Genomic DNA, 20761 nt, shown 5'->3' with positions numbered 1-20761 from the left:
AATATTAGCTAGTGTTATAAAAAAAAGTGCTACTGGTGTTGTCATCATCATCATCATCATCGTCATCTTACTGAATTCTCAAAAGTTGCCCTGGCCGGTTGGCTCAGTGGTAGAGCATCAGCCTGGCGTGCAGGAGTCCCGGGTTCAATTCCCGGCCAGGGCACACAGGAGAAGCACCCATCTGCTTCTCCACCCCTCCCCTTCTCTCTCTTCCCCTCCTGCAGCCAAGGCTCCACTGGAGCAAAGTTGGCCCGGGCACTGAGGATGGCTCCATGGCCTCTGCCTCAGGCGCTAGAATGGCTCTGGTTGCAACATAGCAACGCCCCAGATGGGCAGAACATCGTCCCCTGGTGGGCATGCTGGGTGGATCCCGGTCAGGTGCATGCAGGAGTCTGTCTGACTGCCTCCCCGTTTCCAACTTCAGAAAAAAATACAAAAAAAAAAAAGTTAATTTCATGATAGGTATTATTATGAGTGAGTTATTATTATTAGCCTCATTTTATAAATAAGAAAACAGAGGCCCAGAAAAGTTGAGTAACTTACCAACATTACCAGATTGCAAAAATGGCCATAATACTTGAAGCTTCTGCCTTCATCAGGTGGGAGTCCATTTCCCCACCCCTTGAATCTGAGCTGGCCCTTTGACTTGCTTTGACCGCAAGTGTGATATAAAGAAGCCATGGAGACCGCTGAAAGATGACAGACCATGTGGACAGAGATGATCTACCATCTCTGCCCTCAACAATCAGCTCAGAGTCACTGTGAAAACTGACAGAGATCCAGAACCACAATGCAGCTGATCCCAGTCCAAGAGGCCAACTCATAAAACTGTGACCCAAATCCATGGCTGTTGCCACTAAGTTATTTACAAAGCCACTAGCAGTTTTCAAACCCAGGGAGCCTAATTCCAGACCCTGAACTCTTCTTTATATGAATTATGAACGAGTGAACCCTTACACTCTTCTTCACCTGAACGAGAAATCAAGATTTTTCCAGATGATAATAATCTTGGCTAGTTGACAAGTAAGTCTTCTTGCAGTAAGGTTAGGGATAGAATATTGATAAGATTTAGGTGTCATTAAGGAGAGTCAACTCAAAATATAATAAATAGACTTTCAACAAATGGTGCTGGCACACTAGACATCCACAGGCAAAAAATGAATCCTGACCTAACCCCCACACCTTACACAAAAATTAACTCAAATGACCATGGACTTAAACGTAAAATTACAAAACTTTTAGAAGGAAAAAAAAATAAAGAAAATCTTTAGTATCTAGGGCAGCAGCTCTCAACCTGTGGGTCACGACCCCAGTGGGGGTCGAACGACCAAAACACAGGGGTCGCCTAAAGCCATCGGAAGGTGACCCCTGTGTTTTGGTCGTTCGACCCCCGCCGGGGTCACGACCCACAGGTTGAGAACCGCTGATCTAGGGCTATACAAAGAGTTCTTAGATTTGACTCCAAAAGTACAATCCATGAAAGGAAAACCTGATAAATTGGACATTAAAAAAAAAACACCAAAAAGCAAAACCAAAAAAACTTTCCTCTGTAAAAGACACTGTTAAGAAAATGAAGTAACAAGTTATAAACTGGGAGAAAATACTGTCAAACCACATATCTGACCAAGAACTATTATCAAATAATAAAGAACTCTTGCCCTGGCCGGTTGGCTCAGTGGTAGAGCATCGGCCTGGTGTGCAGGAGTCCCGGGTTCGATTCCCGGCCAGGGCACACAGGAGAGGCGCCCATCTGCTTCTCCACCCCCCCCTCCTTCCTCTCTGTCTCTCTCTTCCCCTCCCACAGCCAAGGCTCCAGTGGAGCAAGTTGGCTCAGGTGCTGAGGATGGCTCCATGGCCTCTGCCTCGGCACTAACATGGCTCCAGCTGCAATGAAGCAAGGGCCCTAGATGGGCAGAGCATCGCCCCGTAGTGGGCATGTGGGCTGGATCCCGGTTGGGTGCATGCAGGAAGCTGTCTGACTGCCTCCCCGCTTCTCGCTTAAGAAATATATAAAAAAAACCTCTCAAAACTTAAAGAAAACCAAACAATCCAATTAAAAATGAGCAAATGATAGTTCAGTGAAGAAACTATACAAATAGCAAATAAACACATGAAAAGATGTTTAACATCTTTAGCCATTAGGGAAAAGTTAAAACCACAATGAGATATCATTTCACACCTATCAGAATGGATAAAAAAGAGAGCGACAACACCGAATGTTGGTGAGGATGCAGAGTGGATCACTCACACTGCTGGTGTGAATATTTGAAGGTACAGCCACTCTACAAAAACAGTTTCTTTCTTTTTCTTTTTCCTGAGAGACAGGAAGGGAGAGAGGGGGAGGAGAGAGATGGGAAGAATCAGTTCCTAGTTATTTCACTTTAGTTGTTCATTGATTGCTTCTCCTATCTACCTTGACATGGGTGAGGGGTGCTCAATCCGAGTGAGTGAACCGTGGCTCAAGCCAGTGACCTTGGGCTTCAGGCCAACAACCTCTGGGCTCAAGCCAGCAAACCTGGGATCATGTCGAAGATCCCGTGCTCCAGCTGGCAAGTCCACGCTCAAGTCAACACCTTGGGGTTCTGAACTTGGGGCCTTAGAATCCTGGGTTGAAAAATCTATCCACTGCGCCACCATCAGTCAAGCAGTTTGGCAGTTTCTTATTAAACTAACTACCATATGAGCCAGCAATAGAATTCTTGGGCATTTATCCCAGACAAATGAAAACTACATTCACACAAACTCCTGTACATGAATGCGCATAGCGGCCTTACTGGTAACAGTCGAACAATGGAAACAACCAGATCCCCTTCGATGCATGAATGGTTACACTAACTGTGGTACACCGACACCATTAAATATTATTCAGTAATAAAAAGGAACCAACTTATACACATAACAAGTTGAATGAGTCTCCAGAGAATTATACTAAGTTAAAAAGAAAAGCCATCCCTTTTGGTCACATACTGTATGATTCTGTTTATATAACATTTTTGAAATGACAAAATTATAAAAATGGACAACAGAGTAGAAGTGGCCAGAAGTTAGAGACAGGGAGGAGAGGGATGGCTAGAAGAGAAATTGGAAGAAGTCTATAGTGAGATATTGAGAACAGGGTAAAGAGTGTAAGAAATGTCTCTGTATTAATTCTTATAACTTCAGTGAATCTATAATTATCTCAAAATTAAAAATACTTAATTTACAGAAAAATAATGAACAGAAATATTCTGTAAAAAATCTGGGCGGAGCCTGACTGGTGGTGGTGCAGTGAATAGAGCATCGACCTGAGATGCTGAGGTCTCAGGTTCAAAACCCCAAGGTCACTCATCCAGCTTGAGCATGTGGGGTCACTGGTTTGAGAACAGGATCATCAACATGATCCCACGGTTGCTGGCTTAAGATCAAAGGTCGCTGCCTGGAAGCCCAAGGTTGCTGGCTTAAGTCCAAGGTCACTAGCTTGAGCAAGGGGTCGCTGGCTCAGCTGGAGACCCCTGGGTCAAGGCACTTATGAGAAGCAATAAATTAACAACTAAAGTGCTGCAACTACGAGTCAGTCCTTCTCATCTCTTTGCTTAAAAAAACAAATTGGGGGGAATGAATATAGGTAATACTTTATTTAATTGGTTTTATTTTTGAGTTATTTATCTGACATAAATTAATTATACAAAATTAATGTATACAACCCGATGAGTTTGGAGATAAGTATATACCCATGAAACTATTACCAGACTCGATGCCATAAACCTATCTATTACATCCAAAAGTTTCACACCCCGACCAAACCTCCCACATGCTTCTAAGTTTCCTATGGTACATACGAGATCTGGAGAGAGCTGTGGATTGAGCCCAGGGCAGGAGACGTTGGTTGAGGGGCTGGAACCCAGAGCGGTAGACTTGACTCAACATGTTGCAATGTGGTTACTGATCAAAGAACCTGCAGGATGCATTTTTTAAAAATTGAATAATGAAATAATGAAAATTACGAAACAATTCATTTTCTTTTCTCCCCACACTCAGAGTAAACACTTGACCCTCCTTCTCCAAACTTCTTTGTACTGGGGAACTCCTAACTACTCTTTATTGTGTAGAAAAGAGAAAATAACAAACAGTTCCTTCCCACACTCCAACTCTACCTTTCCTTTCCTAGAGTGCCTTAGCTTTTATATAAGCAAAAGGCCATTAAGAATTAGAAATTTGCCTGACCAGGCAGTGGCATAGTGGATAGAGCATCAGCCTGGGATGCAGAGGACCCAGGTTTGAAACCAGGAGGTCGCCAGCTTGAGTGCAGGTGGGCTCATTGGCTTGAGTGCAGGGTCACTGGCTTGAGCACGGGATCATAGACATGACCCCATCGTCACTGGCTTGAGCCCAAAGGTCGGTGGCTTGAAGCCCAAGGTTGCTGGCTTGAGCCCATAGTTGCTGGCATGAGCAAGGCAGTCAGTAGCATGGCTAGAAACCACCCCCCTCATCAAGGCACATATGGGAAAGCAATCAATGAACAACTAAGGTGCTCCATCTGTTCCTCTTTCTGTCTCTATAAAAAAAAAAAAAAAATTGAGAGAGGTAGAAGAGAGAGAGAGAGAGAGAAACACTGAGCTGCTCCTATATGTGCCTTGACCAGGGATTAAACCGGCAACCTCCATGCTCCAGGACGATACTCCAACCAACCGACCCCGAGAGGGCTTAATTTTTATTGATTTTTAAAGAGCAGAGAGAGGAAGGATGAGAGAAAAGAAGAAGAAGGAAAGCACTTGTTGTTCTACTCAGTCGCTCATTTTTTGGTTGCTTCCCATTTGTACCCTGACCAGAGATTGGGACTGAATCCGCAACCTTTTTTTTTTTTTTTTGACAGAGACAGAGAGAGAGACAGATAGGGACAGACAGACAAGGGAGAGAGATGAGAAGCATCAATTCTTGTTGCGGCTCCTTAGTTGTTCATTGATTGCTTTCTCATATGTGCCTTGACCGTGGGCCTTCAGCAGACCGAGTAACCCCTTGCTCGAGCCAGCGACCTTGGGTCCAAACTGGTGAGCTTTTGCTCAAACCAGATGAGCCCGGCTCAAGCTGACGACCTCAGAGTCTCAAACCTGGGGCCTCCACGTCCCAGTCCAATGCTCTATCCACTGCGCCACCGCCTGGGCAGACTACAAATGATTGGCATTTTAAATGTCTTTGGGCACATCCCATGGAGGATAAGTACATGGCTAGAAACCTCAGACCTAAGAATATCATGGTTGTGGGCATTTTCCCACCCTACATCAAACTTGAGGCTTTAGACAAAGAATAATTTATTTCACAAAAAGATAGGAGCTCCTCCCTATACATATACTGAGAATAAGCCATTCATTATTGTAGCTGGGACACTGCTGTTTTCACAAGATAAGAAAAATACTGCATCTTCTTTGCTTGCCAGGGCCTCCTTTTAACTTTTGCTCTATTGATTGGTGGACATAGTCTAACCCTTTTAAATGTGCCTCAAAGACTAGCATGTAGCCCTATAGTGAAGAGAAATAAGAAGTGGCATATACTGTTTTTCAATTCACTGCACAAAGGCACAGAAAGGGAAGGGAAGGGGTTAGCAGGATATAATCTGTTGTAAAAGATATCACATCTAGCCCTGGCCGGTTGGCTCAGCGGTAGAGCGTCGGCCTAGCGTGCGGAGGACCCGGGTTCAATTCCCGGCCAGGGCACACAGGAGAAGCGCCCATTTGCTTCTCCACCCCTCCGCCGCACTTTCCTCTCTGTCTCTCTCTTCCCCTCCCGCAGCCAAGGCTCCATTGGAGCAAAGATGGCCCGGGCGCTGGGGATGGCTCTGTGGCCTCTGCCCCAGGCGCTAGAGTGGCTCTGGTCGCAATATGGCGACGCCCAGGATGGGCAGAGCATCGCCCCCTGGTGGGCAGAGCGTCGCCCCAATGGTGGGTGTGCCGGGTGGATCCCGGTCGGGCGCATGCGGGAGTCTGTCTGACTGTCTCTCCCCGTTTCCAGCTTCAGAAAAATGAAAAAAAAAAAAAAAAAAAAAAAAAAAAGATATCACATCTAATAGGCAACAGAAAGTGCTAAGTGCTGTCTTTGTTGACTTCTGTGTTTGTGACTGTCTGGAAGATCCCAAAAGAAAATTATTGGCACAATCCTGAAGCATAATATGAGCCCATGGTCTGTTTGCTTACTGTGTGAATCCCTTTAGTAACTGTTGATGAACAATTATTTCCACATGAATTCTCCAAAATACTCATAGAAGAGCCAAAACGGTAAAATAATCAAGTTGTGACACTAAAATTCCAGTTCCATCTCCTTCATGAACCTTCCTCAGTAACTCTAGCATTCAAAGTTGGGTATTATCCTATATGTTACCTTTTAATCGGTTCATGTGTTATTGTTGCTTTTCCCAACTATACAGATCAGCTATTTTCTTTTTTTTTTTATAACTTTTTAAAAAAATTTTTTAAATTTTTATTTATTCATTTTTAGAGAGGAGAGAGTCAGAGAGAGAGAAGGGGGGAGGAGCTGGAAGCATCAACTCCCATATGTGCCTTGACCAGGCAGGCCCAGGGTTTCAAACCGGCGACCTCAGCATTTCCAGGTCGATGCTTTATCCACTGCGCCACCACAGGTCAGGCCATTGATCAGTTATTTTCAACCAGTGTGTCAAGAGGCACTGGTATGCTTCAAGAATTTTTAAAACATACAACACCTGACTATTTGGTCAGAGGCACTGACCTATTTTACCTTAGATTGTCAAATAAAAAAATGACAACAGCCAATACAATAACAGTTGTCTGGTATGAATGAATAAAAATTATACCTATTTTTCGTCAGAGTGGCAAAGAATATCATGAATTTTTTGGTGTGTCGCCTAATTTTAGTAATTAGTTTATGTGTGCTACGAGATAAAAAGGGTTGAATGAAAATTGCTGAACTAGATTATAAACTTCCGCCTGACCAGGCGGTGGCGCAGTGGATAGAGCATCGGACTGAGATGCGGAAGGACCCAGGTTCGAGACCCCAAGGTCGCCAGCTTGAGCGCGGGCTCATCTGGCTTGAGAAAAAAAAAAAAAGCTCACCAGCTTGGACCCAAGGTCGCTGGCTTGACTAAGGGGTTAATCGGTCTGCTGAAGGCCCGCAGTCAAGGCACATATGAGAAAGCAATCAATGAACTAAGGTGTCATAACAAAAAACTGATGATTGATGCTTCTCATCTCTCTCCGTTCCTGTCTGTCTGTCCCTATCCATCCCTCTCTCTGACTCTCTCTCTGTCTCTGTAAAAAAAAAAAAAAAAAAAAAGAAGCTAAATAGATTATAAACTTCCTACTGACAGCATGGTAAATAGTATGGGAACATGAACTTTGAAGTTGGACAGATTTGGGTTCAAGCTCTGCAACTGCTAGCTGTGTGCCTTTTGGAGGGTTAATCTTTCTAAGCCTGAGTTTACTCATTTGTACATCAGGTACAATAACAGTTAAGAACCTCACAGCATTATTGTGAGAATTAAATGAGACAATGCATGGAATGCCTGGGAAAAACAAATGGTCTCCTGTCTTTTGGGCATTAATGATATCTTACAACCATTTCTTTATTTCTTTCAGGACCTGTCACAGGCACAAAGAATTCAATAAATATTCTGATGGATACAGTCACAAATTATAGTCTGCTTATTCCTCCCTTATCTAATCGTCACCAAAAGCTCTGAATGTTTAAAGTCTACTACATTATTAGGGTAAAGACTGACCTAGAAACCAAGCCTCCTGACCTCTCCCCTGTACCACATCGGCTCTAACTCCTTCCGCACAACAATAGATGGTTCATCCTGCCAGTTTATTATGCCCTCAAATAAGCAGATAGCTGATTCCAGGGAGCAAAGAGTACATGTGTCTGTGTGTGTCTACACTCATATTATCAACTGAAAAGAGTTTTCATGTTTTGATTCAGAACATTTCTCAAGTATTTTTTTTTTTTTACTGGTTCTAAACAGAATGCCCTTACCTTTCTTATCTTATTGCTTTGCACGAAGAGCTGAACTTTAATCCTAACAAAGTTCACCCAGAAATACAGGTTCGGTATACTGTGCACTTAAGAACAAAGAGCCGATGATAAATCTCACCACTTTAGAAAGCCGGGGATAAAGGGAGCGGTGGGAGGAGGGGGTATCTGGGTGCCCACTGGTGAGCCGGGCACTACGCACAGACCGCAAGCCAGACTGCAACAGGCCGTCCTGAGCGGATTCCCCTGAGAATCAGCGTGTGGCCAGTTACAAACCAGGGTAAAACATCACCAAAGCAGGTGCACTGGACCCGGAACGGATCCGCCGGTCTCCAAGCATCCACCTGGACCAGTTCTTCCATTTGGGTGGCCAAGAAGGTCGGGTGCCACAAGTCCCCCGCAGGCCCCAGAGCCCCCACGCCCCGCCATATGGGCCGCCACAGGACCTTAGTGCGCGCCCGGGACGGCTCCTGCTTGGGCGGCGCTCCCGCAACCCCCACGGTCGCTCGCGGCCCGGCGCCTACATCTTCCCCCGCCTCGGCCGCATCACCGCCCGCAGAGGCGATCCCCGCGGTCCCCACCGCATACCTGCCTCGCCGCTGCTGCGCCCTGCCCACAGTGCACGCGTGGTAGATTCTGGCGCCGTTTACTCTTTTTTTCTTCCGTCCACGTCCCGCAAGATGACGTTACGTCAGCGGCGTAGGAGTAAAGCCAGGCCGCTGGGCCTCCGCTGGTGACGTGGGCCTAGGGCTCAGCCCCGGGCTGCGCCGCGGAAACGGCGTAGACGCCTTCTGAGAATTGGGCTCTCGCTCCACGTGGCGGGCCCCGCCCGCCGAAGCCCGGCAGACGCCAGGAGGCGGGGCTCGAGTGGCCTTGCTGAACATCTACGTCCCAGGAGGGGAAGGGGCCTTAGGGAGAGTCTTTGAGCCGCCCCATTGGGCCTTCTAGGGATTCAGGAAAGACGTCTGGATCCCTCAGCTGCTAGTAGAACCTATTCGGTGTGGTTTTCGTTGTGTGTTTCACACCTCGAACATAGGTTGAATCAATGTACACATATTTAGAGCCCACAGTCCCGGCAAACTTTTACTGTTTAAATGGGGAAATTTTGCCAGTGCGATAAAATGATTTGCCCCCTAACCGTCTGGAGGTTTTCCCAAGGGTCCCAGCCCAACTCTCTTTTCTCAGGGACATTGGTGAGAATATTGTACTTAAAATAGTTGTATTTAATCCCAGACAATTGTAACTATTCCAGAGGTGAATGAGGATCCACCCTTAAAATTATAGAGCTCAGGCTCTCCGTCTCTCCTACTTGCCCGTGTTTTGCTTGAAGGGCACATTCCTGCACAGGCACAGACTTAGTGCTGGGCACGAGGGGAGGGGAGAAGAGGCACAGCACCTGAGTGGAGTTCAGTGACAAGGAAGGCCCTTTGCACTTTCTGTAGTAGTCCCTAAGAACATTGCGGAGCCTATTTAGTCATTCCCTCCCTCGTTCAACATTGGCTCCTTTCCGTGCCAGACATTCCCTAGGTGTGGAGGAAGACACTGTGTGTTCGTCGCTCCCTCCACCCCCATGGTCATGGGTTCACAGCTCTATGGTAGAGACAGATAGATATGTGAACAAATGATTGATTACAAGACAATGTGATGAATTCTAGCAGAAGGAGTACCCAGGGATTCAGGTAAGACTTTAAAAAGAGGGTAGACATTCAAATTGTGTTTTGAGGGACAAGAAGTAAACAGTTCCCCTACAAGAGGGAGCAGGATCATACAGGGAAGCTAGAATAAAATGTGCAGAGGCATTTGCCACCTTGCAAAAAGATTTGAGTCATGCTAAAGGTTTTGAATTTTATCATCTTCAAAGATAGAGGACCATGACTTTTAAAGTACTGGAATGGCATTATAAGATTTGTAGACCTGTGGTGGCGCAGTGGGATAAAGCGTCGACCTGGAACACTGAGGTCGCCGGTTCTAAACCTTGGGCTTGCCCGGTCAAGGCACATATGGGAGTCAAAGCTTCCTGCTCCTCCCCTTTCTCTCTCTCTCTCTGTCTCTCTCTCTCACTCCTCTCTCTCTAAAAAAAAAAAATCAATAAATAAGATTTGTATATAAGACATCACCGATAAGGAGGGGTAGAAGCTGAGAAGTTGGTTATTAACCTGTTGCAAAGGCCTAAGTAACAAATGATGGCTGGAAGAAAGTCGCCAACAAGGCGCATGGGTAGCATAAAGAAGAGAGCTGGTAGCACCTACTACTTGAAAGTGGGAGGTGAGAGGAGAGGAGGGGTACCTGCACATCTGGCGGTGCTGCAGTACACTGAGTTAGGAAACAGATGAGAGGAGCCATTCTTTCGGGTGAAGAATGAGAATAACAAACACATGTTAAGTGTGGAGCACTTTGGGTTTGAAGTAGGGTGAGGGATACTAAAGAAACAAACTCCCCTCCAGTAATTTCATCCAGTACCTCAGCTTTTTTCTTAAGAGTCTCATCATGAATGAATTAGGCAACCGTGGGTATAGCTAAAGCCATTAGGGACAGAAACCTTCACGCAGGCAGTCCTGTCCTGTTCTTAATGTTTTATTTTTATTGATTGATTTGAGAGAGAAATGGATTTGCTGTTCTACATATCCATGCATTCACTGGTTGATTCTTGTATGTGCCGGGATGAATCCAAACTTTGGCATATTGGGATGGCACTCTAACCAACTGAGCTACCCAGACAGGGCTTGAATGTGTTCTTAACCCACGTCACCTTATGGTGATTGCTTGTTTGCCTTCCCTGCTAGAATTTAAGCTCCTGAGAGCATGAAAGTATATTCTTGGCATATAATAGACACAATATATATTTGATAAACGAATGAATTTAATTTTTTGGGCTTAGCTTTCTCAAATAAGAAATGGGCTAATAACACTGTCCTTGCCTATTGTATATACTTGGCTATAGGGTTGTTGAGAGGATCAAATATAAAAATCTTATTTATTTTGAGGAAGAGAGAGGGGGAGAGAAAAGGAAAAGAAGTATCAACTCGTTGTGCATCCATTGATAGCTCCTCATACATGCCTTGACCGGGGATGGATCCAGTGACCTCTAGCTCAAGCTGGCAACCCCAGGATTGCTCTAGCCACTGCACTACCACCAGCCAGGCAAATACAAAAATCTTTTAACATTGTCCAAACATTTTCTAATTTATTTATTACTGTTATTTTATTTTCATTACTATTTTGCTATTAATATTCTACTCCAATAAAGAGGAAGTAGTGGGCTATGTGACTATGGATTGGGAAAAATCAGATACCAGATTTATCGGCTAGTTTCCCTTTCCACAGAAATCAAGGAAATGATTCAACCATGGTATCTTTCCTGCTTATGATTTAAAAAAAAGAAAAGTTTTTCTTAATTTATTGATTTTATAAAGAGAGGAAGGAGTTAAGAAAGAGACAGAAACATCTATCTGTTTCTGTATGTGCCCTGACCGGGGATCAAACCGGCAATCTTTACCTTTTGGGATGATGCTCCAACCAGCCGAGCTATCTGTCCAGGCCAAAGTGATTCTTTTTTGGCCCTGGCCGGTTGGCTCAGTGGTAGAGCATCGGCCTGGCGTCCGGAAGTCCCGGGTTCGATTCTTGGCCAGGGAACACAGGAGAGGCGCCCATCTGCTTCTCCACCCCTCCCCCTCTCCTTCCTCTCTGTCTCTCTCTTCCCCTCCCCCAGCGAGGCTCCATTGGAGCAAAAGATGGCCAGGGCGCTGGGGATGGCTCCTTGGCCTCTGCCCCAGGGGCTACAGTGGCTCTGGTCGCGACAGAGCGACGCCCAGGATGGGCAGAGCATCGCCCCCTGGTGGGCGTGCCGGGTGGATCCTGGTCGGGCGCATGTGGGAGTCTGTCTGCCTCACCGTTTCCAGCTTCAGAAAAAGACAAAAAAACAAAAAACAAAAAACAAAACAGCAACAACAAAAAACAAAGTGATTCTTTTTTGATGTGAGGAATGTAATTTTTGTCTCAGCAAATGGAAAGTGGCTGGACAAGACCAGAAAGTCATGTAGGAAATGGACTATTTAGAATCGGACTATAAGACTGCAAGATAGCCCTGGCCAGAGGACTCAGTGGAATTTGCATCATCCTGGCACACCAAGGTCATGGGGCTATCCCCAGTGACAGCATGTACGAGAAGCAATCAATGAGTACACAACCAAATGGAACAACTAAGTGGAATGGTGAGTTGATGCTTCTCTCTCCTGCTTGCTCTATTTCTCCCTTCCTGCCTCTTTCCTTTCTCACTCAAATCAATGGAAAAAATAAAAAATAAAATAAAGATTAAAAAAATGAATGCAGGACAGAGGACTGCTTCTTTACATGCTACAGAGTACTAGTTTAAGTTATCTAAGTCTCAGTTTCTTTAATTATTAATAACAGACTTATTCAAACAGAGCAATTTACTGACAGGGTAACTTTTAGTCTCCAAGAGTAGGAGGTAAAATGGATCTCTTTTTTTTTTTCATTTGATGTCTGCTTTTTTAAAAATTAATTTTAATGGGGTGACATTGATAAATCAGGGTACATATGTTCAGAGAAAACATCCCTAGGTTATTTTGACATTTGATTATGCTGCATTCCCATCACCCAAAGTCCAATTGTCTTCCGTCACCTTCTAACTGGTTTTCTTTGTGCCCCTCCCCTCCTGCCCCCATGACCCCCACACTCTTGTCCATGTCTCTGAGTCTCATTTTTATGTCCCACCTATGTATGGAATCATATAGTTCTTAGTTTTTTCTGATTTACTTATTTCACTCCATATAATATTATCAAGGTCCATCCATGTTATTGTAAATGATCTGATGTCATCATTTCTTATGGCTGAGTAGTATTCCATAGTATATATGTACCAAAGCTTTTTAATCCACTCATCTACTGACGGACACTTGGGCTGTTTCCAGATCTTCACTATTGTGAACAATGCTGCCATAAACATGGGGGTGTGTTTCTTCTTTTCAAACAGTGCTATGGTGTTCTTGGGGTATATTCCTAAAAGTGGGATAGCTGGGTCAAAAGGTAGTTCAATTTTTAATTTCTTGAGGAATCTCCATACTGTTTTCCACAGTGGCTGCACCAGTCTGCATTCCCACCAGCAGTGCAGGAGGGTTCCCTTTTCTCCTCATCCTCACCAGAACTTATTCTGTGTTGTTTTGTTGATGATCGCCATTCTGACTGGTGTGAGGTGATATCTCATTGTGGTTTTAATTTGCATTTCTCTAATGATTAGCGATGTTGAGCATTTTTTCATATGCCTATTGGCCATCTGTATGTCCTCTTTGGAGAAGTGTCTATTCATTTCTTTCACCTATTTTTGATTGGATTGTCTTTCTGGTATTGAATTTTACAAGTTCTTTATAAATTTTGGTTATTAACCCCTTATCAGACATATTGTTGAATATGTTCTCCCATTGTGTAGTTTGTCTTTTTATTCTGTTCTTATTGTCTTTAGCTGTGCAAAATCTTTTTAGTTTGATATAGTCCCATTTGTTTATCCTGTCTTTTATTTCACTTGCCCGTGGAGATAAATCGGCAAATATATTGCTGCGAGAGATGTCAGAGAGCTTAACTGCCTATGTTTTCTTCTAAGATGCTTATGGTTTTACGGCTTACATTTAAGTTTTTTATCCATTTTTATTTTATTTTTGTGAATGGTGTAAGTTGGTGGTCTAGTTTCATTTTTTTGCAGGTAGCTGTCCAATTTTCCCAACACCATTTGTTGAAGAGGCTGTCTTTACTCCATTGTATGCTCTTACCTCCTTTGTCAAATATCAGTTGTGCATAAAAGTGTGGGTTTATCTCTGGCTTCTCTGTTCTGTTCCATTGATCTATATGTTGTTCGTATGCCAGTACCAGGCTGTTTTGAGTACAATGGCCTTGTAGTATAACTTGATATCCGGAAGTGTGATACCTTCCACTTAATTCATCCTTTTCAAGATTGCTGAGGCTATTCGTGTTCTCTTTTGGTTCCATATAAATTTTTGGAATATGTATTCTATATCTTTGAAGTATGTCATTGGTATTTTAATTGGTATTGCATTGAATTTATAAATTGCTTTGGGTAATATAGACATTTTAATGATGTTTATTCTTCCTAACCATGAGCACATGTGTGTATGACAGAGATAAAGAGAGAGAGAGAGAAGGGCAGATAGGGACAGACAGGAAGAGAGAGAGATGAGAAGCATCAATTCTTTGTTGTGGCACCTTAATTGTTCATTGATAGCCTTCTCATATGTGCTCTGACCAGGGGGCTACAGCAAAGCAAGTGACCCCTGTTCAAGCCAGCGACCTTGGGCTTCAAGCCAGTGACCATGGGGTCATGTCTATGATCCCACACATAAGCCAGTGACTCCATGCTCAAACCAGTGAGGCCGTGCTCAAGCCAGTGACCTCGGGGTTTCAAACCTGGGTCCTCTGTGTCCCAGTCCTACACTCTATCCACTGTGCCACCACCTGGTCAGGAAAAATGGATCTCTTTAAGAAATGGGTACAGGGAAGTGGAAGTCGGGAACTAAGACTATCCTCCATCTCTGGGTCTCTTATTTACACTTCTGCACATCTGCTTCTTATTTTCTCCTTTTAAGATAGACTATTTATTAATGAACATTTGGTGGAGAATGGCTTCCTTTGTACTAAAATATTCTCAGTTGGTGCCTACTCCTGACAGACTTCTAGACTTGGTCCCAGTTCCAGATTCCTGGAGAGAAAATCTTATTGACCTAATTTGGTCCAGAACTCCATTTTTGGTTAAGTCAGTGGTGGCAGGGTGAGCAAGGGCCACGCAGGTTATGTGAACACAGAGGCTGGGCCCCTCCCTTTAGCAGGGCGCTGAGTGATGGCAATTCTTAGAGGAAGGGAAGTAGGCTAGGTTGATAGATGTATTATGTGAATTGGCAATGATCGGACAAACATTTAAATAAAACAGTTTGTTTTGGGCTTTTTTTTTTTTTTACAGAGACAGAGAGAGAGAGTCAGAGAGAGGGATAGATAGGGACAGACAGACAGGAATGGAGAGAGATGAGAAGCATCAATCATCAGTTTTTCTTTGAGACACCTTAGTTGTTCATTGATTGCTTTCTCATATGTGCCCTGACTGTGGGCCTTCAGCAGACCAAGTAACCCCTTGCTCAAGCCAGCAACCTTGGTTCAAGCTGGTGAGCTTTGCTCAAACCAGATGAGCCCGCGCTCAAACTGGCGACCTCGGGGTCTTGAACCTGGGTCCTCCGCATCCCAGTCCGACACTCTATCCACTGAGCCACCACCTGGTCAGGCTAAATGAACTAGTTTTAAACACACTATACGTCACTTAGTAGTTTCACAAACCAAGTTATACACCAGAAGCACCAGGAAAGCTTTTGAAAATACAGATTCTTAGAGGCCCCACTTCCCACCAGTGAAATTAGAATCTCCAGAGGCAGGGCCCAGGAATCAGCATTTTATAAACCATACTGGAAGATTATGACTAGCACTTCAGAATCTCTGCTTTAAAAGACAAACCGCACTTGCTGATTTGTTGATTATAGCCATCTGACAGGTAAGAAGGGGTATCTCATGGTGTTTTTTTTTATTTTTTTTATTTTTTAATTAATTTATTTTTTACAGAGACAGAGAGTGAGTCAGAGAGAGGGATAGACAGGGACAGACAGACAGGAACGGAGAGAGATGAGAAGCATCAATCATTAGTTTTTCATTGCGCGTTGCAACACCTTAGTTGTTCATTGATTGCTTTCTCATATGTGCCTTGACCGCGGGCCTTCAGCGGACCGAGTAACCCCTTGCTGGAGCCAGCGACCTTGGGTTCAAGCTGGTGAGCTTTTCCTCAAACCAGATGAGCCCGCGCTCAAGCTGGTGACCTCGGGGTCTCGAACCTGGGTCTTCCGCATCCCAGTCCGACACTCTATGCACTGCGCCACCGCCTGGTCAGGCTCATGGTGGTTTTAATTTGCATTTCTCTTGTGACTGGTGATGTTGAGCATCTTTTCATGTGTCTGTTGGCCATCTGTGTGTTCTCTTTAGAGAAGTGTCTGTGCAGGTGCTTTGCGCATTTTTTATTTGGATTTGTGTGTGTGTGTGTGTGTGTTGAGCTCTTTATAAGTTTTGGATATTAACTAGTTATCAGATGTATCATTGGTGAATATGTTCTCTCATTCAGTGAGTTGTCTTCTCATTTTGTTGAATGTTTTCTTTGCTATGCAAAAACTTTTTAATTTGATGTAGCCCATTTGTTTTTGTTTTGCTTGGCTAAGGAAACATATCAGAAAAAATATTAAGAGAAATGTTCAAGATTTTACTGTCGCCTGACCAGGCAGTGGCGCAGTGGATAGAGTGTCGGACTGGGATGTGGAGGACCCAGGTTTGAGACCCCCGAGGTCACCAGCTTGAGCACAGGCTCATCTGGTTTGAGCAAAGCTCACCAGCTTGGACCCAAGGTCTCTGGCTCGAGCAAGGGGTTACTCGGTCTGCTGAAGGCCCATGGTCAAGGCACATATGAGAAAGCAATCAATGAACAACTAAGGTGTCGCAACGAAAAACTGATGATTGATGCTTCTCATCTCTCTCCATTCCTGTCTGTCCCTATCTATCCCTCTCTCTGACTCTCTGTCTCTGTAAAAAAACAAAAACAAAAACAAAAAACTGGTTCATTTAAATGTTTTTCCTATCATTGCCAATTCACATAATACGTCTAAAAAAAAAAAAGAATATTAAAACAAATAAAGGAGTAGAGGGACCAGATTCTGAAAGGGCCTCTAGGCTGTTGGGAGTAGATACACTATCTCCTACCCTGCAACCTAGGGTGAGTTGTCCCATAAGTTTATTTCCCTTTAAGGAGCCCAGACTGGACAATCTAAATACTCTAACAGCTTTGTGGTCGGGTTAGTCAGGTCTCCTGGGAGGCAGAGTTGCTGAGTTAAATAACACCTACGTGTCACGGACTCTGGAGGGGACCGTGCCATCAGCTTCCCTGCTCCGTGTGCGGAATCTCCCTGGCACGGAAGCCCTTCCTCCTAGGTTAGTAATAACTCTCCCAGAACTTAGCCACCTTCCTCCAGGGAAGTAAATTACTTCTGAGGTACTTTGGAATGGTGCTTACAATTAGCATTTTATGAAGCAAGATTAAAAAAAAAGTTTTTTTTTAACTTACTGATTTATTTTTCGATAGAGGGGAGAGAGGAAGAGAGAGGGGAGAAGCGGGAAACATCAACTCATAGTAGTTCCTTCCTGTACGTGCCTTGACCTGGGCAAGCCCAGGGTTTCAAACCAGTGACCTCAGCATTCCAGGTTGACACTTTATCCACTGCGCCCACCACAGGTCAGGCAAAGTCAGATTCATTTTAACCAATATATGCTTCATTGAAAGGCAACTTTAGTCAGATCATTAACACGCTGTGGAAAAAAATATGCTATCTCCTCGTTTTTCTGCCCGGCTTTCAAGTGCCCTTATAACGAGTACCTACCTTACTCACCACGTTAGTACGTATTTGGAAAATCATTTCACAGTCTCCCAACACTGATCCACATGAGCGCCTAGGCCGTCACTCAGGTCGTCCTTGGCTCCTGGGGTCACCTCATCTCAGTCCTACCCATCTGCCATATTCACCTCTAGTCCCACCACCTCCTCAGAGCTTGACTGACCCTCACCAGTCTAGCCCACATTGACTGTTTCTCTGAACAGTCTCCTGTGTCACCTGTCAGTTTCCCCACTAAACTGTCAGCTCCCTATTAGGGGCTGTATCTTACAATTGTTTCAGAGGGGTTGCTCAATACTGTTTTCACTATCACATCCTATTATTTACACTGTATTTTTTATAAAAGGGATTTAAAAAGTTTAAGACAAGTAGATAAAGTGACATATCTTCCATCAAAATTTCACCTTAATTACAGGATAAAATAATTTTGTTCTAGGCCCAAACTTTTTTTTTTTTTTTTTTTTTTTTTTACAGGGACAGAGAGAGATGAGAAGCATCAATTATCAGTTTTTCGTTGCGACACCTTAGTTATTCACTGATTGCTTTCTCATATATGCCTTGACTGCGGGCCTTCAGCAGACGGAGTAACCCCTTGCTCGAGCCAGAGACCTTGGGTCCAAACTGGCGAGCTTTTTGCTCAAGCCAGATGAGCCCACGCTCAAGCTGGTGACCTCGGGGTCTCAAAACTGGGTCCTCTGTATCCCAGTCTGACGCTCTATCCACTGTGCCACCGCCTGGTCAGGCCAAACTTTAAAAAAAAAATTATTCATTTTAGAGAGGAGAGAGAGTGAGAGTGAGAGAGAGAGAGAGAGAAAGGGGGAGGAGCAAGAAGTATGTGCCTTGACCAGGCAAGCCCAGGGTTTTGAACCGGTGACCTCAGCGTTCCAGGTCAACGCTTTATCCACTGCACCACCACAGGTCAGGCTTGGCCCAAACTTTTTAATGCTTCCTGCTTTCTAAGTTTTCTGTCATAATTCCCAACCAATTCCTTTCCACCCAGAAATGAAAATAGGAAATTACCATATTTCTCCATGTATAAGGTGTACTGTTTTCTGAAAAATTTGGGGTGTAAAAACTAGGTGCGTCTTATACAGTGGTTGTGGCATTTCAAATGCCATAGACGCAGGCGTCCCCAAACTACGGCCTGCGGGCCGCAATGCGGCCCCCTGAGGCCATTTATCCAGCCCCCACTGCACTTCTGGAAGGGGCACCTCTTTCATGGTGGTCAGTGAGAGGACCACTGTATTTGGCAGCCCTCCAATGGTCTGAGGGACAGTGAACTGGCCCCCTGTGTAAAAAGTTTGGAGACCCCTGCTAGAGGGAACTGAGGATGAGGCAATATATGAAGACAGTGATTCTCATCAGACATAGATGAGGACAAGCTAATGGATGGGAGTTTTGCCAGTGATGAGGAGTTGTATGAATTTTTTTTTTGTATGAATTTCATGATGAAAACTTGAGTTCAGCCTGACCAGGCAGTGGTGCAGTGGATAGAGTGTCAGACTGGGATGCAGAGGACCCAGCTTTGAAATCCCAAGGTCACCATCAGCTTGAGTGTGGGTTCATCAGGTTTGAGCAAAGCTCACCAGCTTGAGCCCAAGGTCGCTGGCTTGGGCAAGGGGTCACTTGGTCTGTTGTAGCCCCCAGTCAAGGCACATATGAGAAAGCAATCAATGAACAACTAAAGTGCCACAACAAAGAATTGATGCTTCTTATCTCTCTCCCTTCCTTTCTATCTGTCCCTATCTGTCCCTCTTTCTCTGTCCCTGTCAAAAAAAAAAGCCCCCAAAACAAACAATAGAACACTTGAGTTCAATTTTTATGTAATACACTTTTTTTCAAATTTCAGGATCCAAAATTAAGGTGCATCTTATACACGGGAAAATACGCTACCTTTTCAAGTTGTTTTCCAGCAAGCTAGAATCTCTGAGTTGGTCATGTGGGTGGGGCCCAAGAATGCCACATGCCACGCCCTTTGTAGCTGCCCTGGCCTTATGTTAAAAAACAGATTTTGGCCCTGGCCGGTAGGCTCAGTGGTAGAGTGTCGGCCTGGCGTGCAGAAGTCTCGGGTTCGATTCCTGGCCAGGGCACACAGGAGAAGCGCCCATCTGTTTCTCCACCCCTCCCCCTCTCCTTCCTCTCTGTCTCTCTCTTCCCCTCCTGCAGCCGAGGCTCCATTGGAGCGAGGATGGCCCGGGCGCTGGGGATGGCTCCTTGGCCTCTGCCCCAGGCGCTAGAGTGGCTCTGGTCGCGGCAGAGCGTCGCCCCCTGGTGGGCGTGCCGGGTGGATCCGGTCGGGCGCATGCGGGAGTCTGTCTGACTGTCTCTCCCCGTTTCCAGCTTCAGAAAAAATACAAAAAAAAAAAAAAAGAAAAAGAAAAACAGATTTTGTGCTGAACTCACTAAGAATGTCAGGGCCATACAACTGGGGTCTTTAGAGAGTGCATCTCCCAGGAAAAGAACCCAAGTCCCTTGAAATGCTATTATGCTGTAAAGTTTTTCCTTTTTCTTTAAACCCCTATATATAGAAAAATAATCATGAGGCACATGTCAGTTAAGCTCTGTGTGCTAGTGGAATCGGTACAACTGAGTTCTCAGCTTGATTTCCAGACCCTAGTGGAAGGGGCAAAACAAGTGGTAGAATCATTTACTAGTAGGAAAGAGGGCTGGGATTCCACATCCATTTTAGAAACTGAGTAGAAAGAATTGTTTTCCTCACTCATGCCTGGGAAGACTGTGGCCCAAGGAGTGGGGAGGAGCCTGAGAAAATGTATAGCCCGTTCTCTGTTCTGAACAGTCAGCTCCTTCCAAGTCCAGAGGGTGGCTATTCCCAAGTTCACTGGGGGACAATAAAAACATGCTCCTTCTGATGTTGGGCCCAGCTGTGCCTGTGAGCAGATGAACGAAGACTTTGCAAACCTTTAGTCAGGCATAGCCCAACCCAAAGGGCTGGAGGCAGGACTCTGCATTTTTTCCTGCTTGAGAAATACAGAACTTAATGTGTATCTAGTGTTTTGTCGGTTATATATTCAAGTTTTGGAGCAGATATTTGCAATTGACATTACTGAAGCATGTTCTAAGCAGGCATCCCCAAACTACGGCCCGCGGGCCGCATGCAGCCCCCTGAGGCCATTTATCTGGCCCCCCACCGCACTTCCGGAAGGGGCACCTCTTTCATTGGTGGTCAGTGAGAGGAGCACTGTATGTGGCGGCCCTCCAACGGTCTGAGGGACAGTGAACTGGCCCCCTGTGTAAAAAGTTTGGGGACCCCTGTCTAAGCAAAGAGC

The 20761-nt window shown here is 44.8% G+C and overlaps 1 protein-coding gene across 2 annotated transcripts in view; it reads right to left on the bottom strand.

Moving 5' to 3' along the window:
- ALDH18A1 (aldehyde dehydrogenase 18 family member A1) overlaps window positions 1-8721 on the bottom strand; it is a 55357-nt gene extending 46636 nt beyond the window's left edge. For both annotated transcript variants that reach the window (XM_066355141.1, XM_066355142.1), the window contains exons 1-2: window positions 8566-8721; window positions 3819-3934 (exon numbers count right to left, since the gene is read on the bottom strand). In XM_066355141.1, the coding sequence (XP_066211238.1) occupies window positions 3819-3906 (88 nt within the window). In that variant the 5' untranslated portion in view covers window positions 3907-3934; window positions 8566-8721. The remainder of the gene's footprint in view (window positions 1-3818; window positions 3935-8565) is intronic.
- Between the last annotated feature and the right edge of the window lie 12040 nt (window positions 8722-20761).

Source organism: Saccopteryx leptura, chromosome 13 (assembly GCF_036850995.1).
Source record: "Saccopteryx leptura isolate mSacLep1 chromosome 13, mSacLep1_pri_phased_curated, whole genome shotgun sequence".
In the NCBI taxonomy this organism is placed as follows: Eukaryota; Metazoa; Chordata; class Mammalia; order Chiroptera; family Emballonuridae; genus Saccopteryx; species Saccopteryx leptura.
The sequence above is the reverse complement of the archived record's forward strand: the minus strand, read 5'-3'. Positions and strand labels throughout refer to the sequence as shown.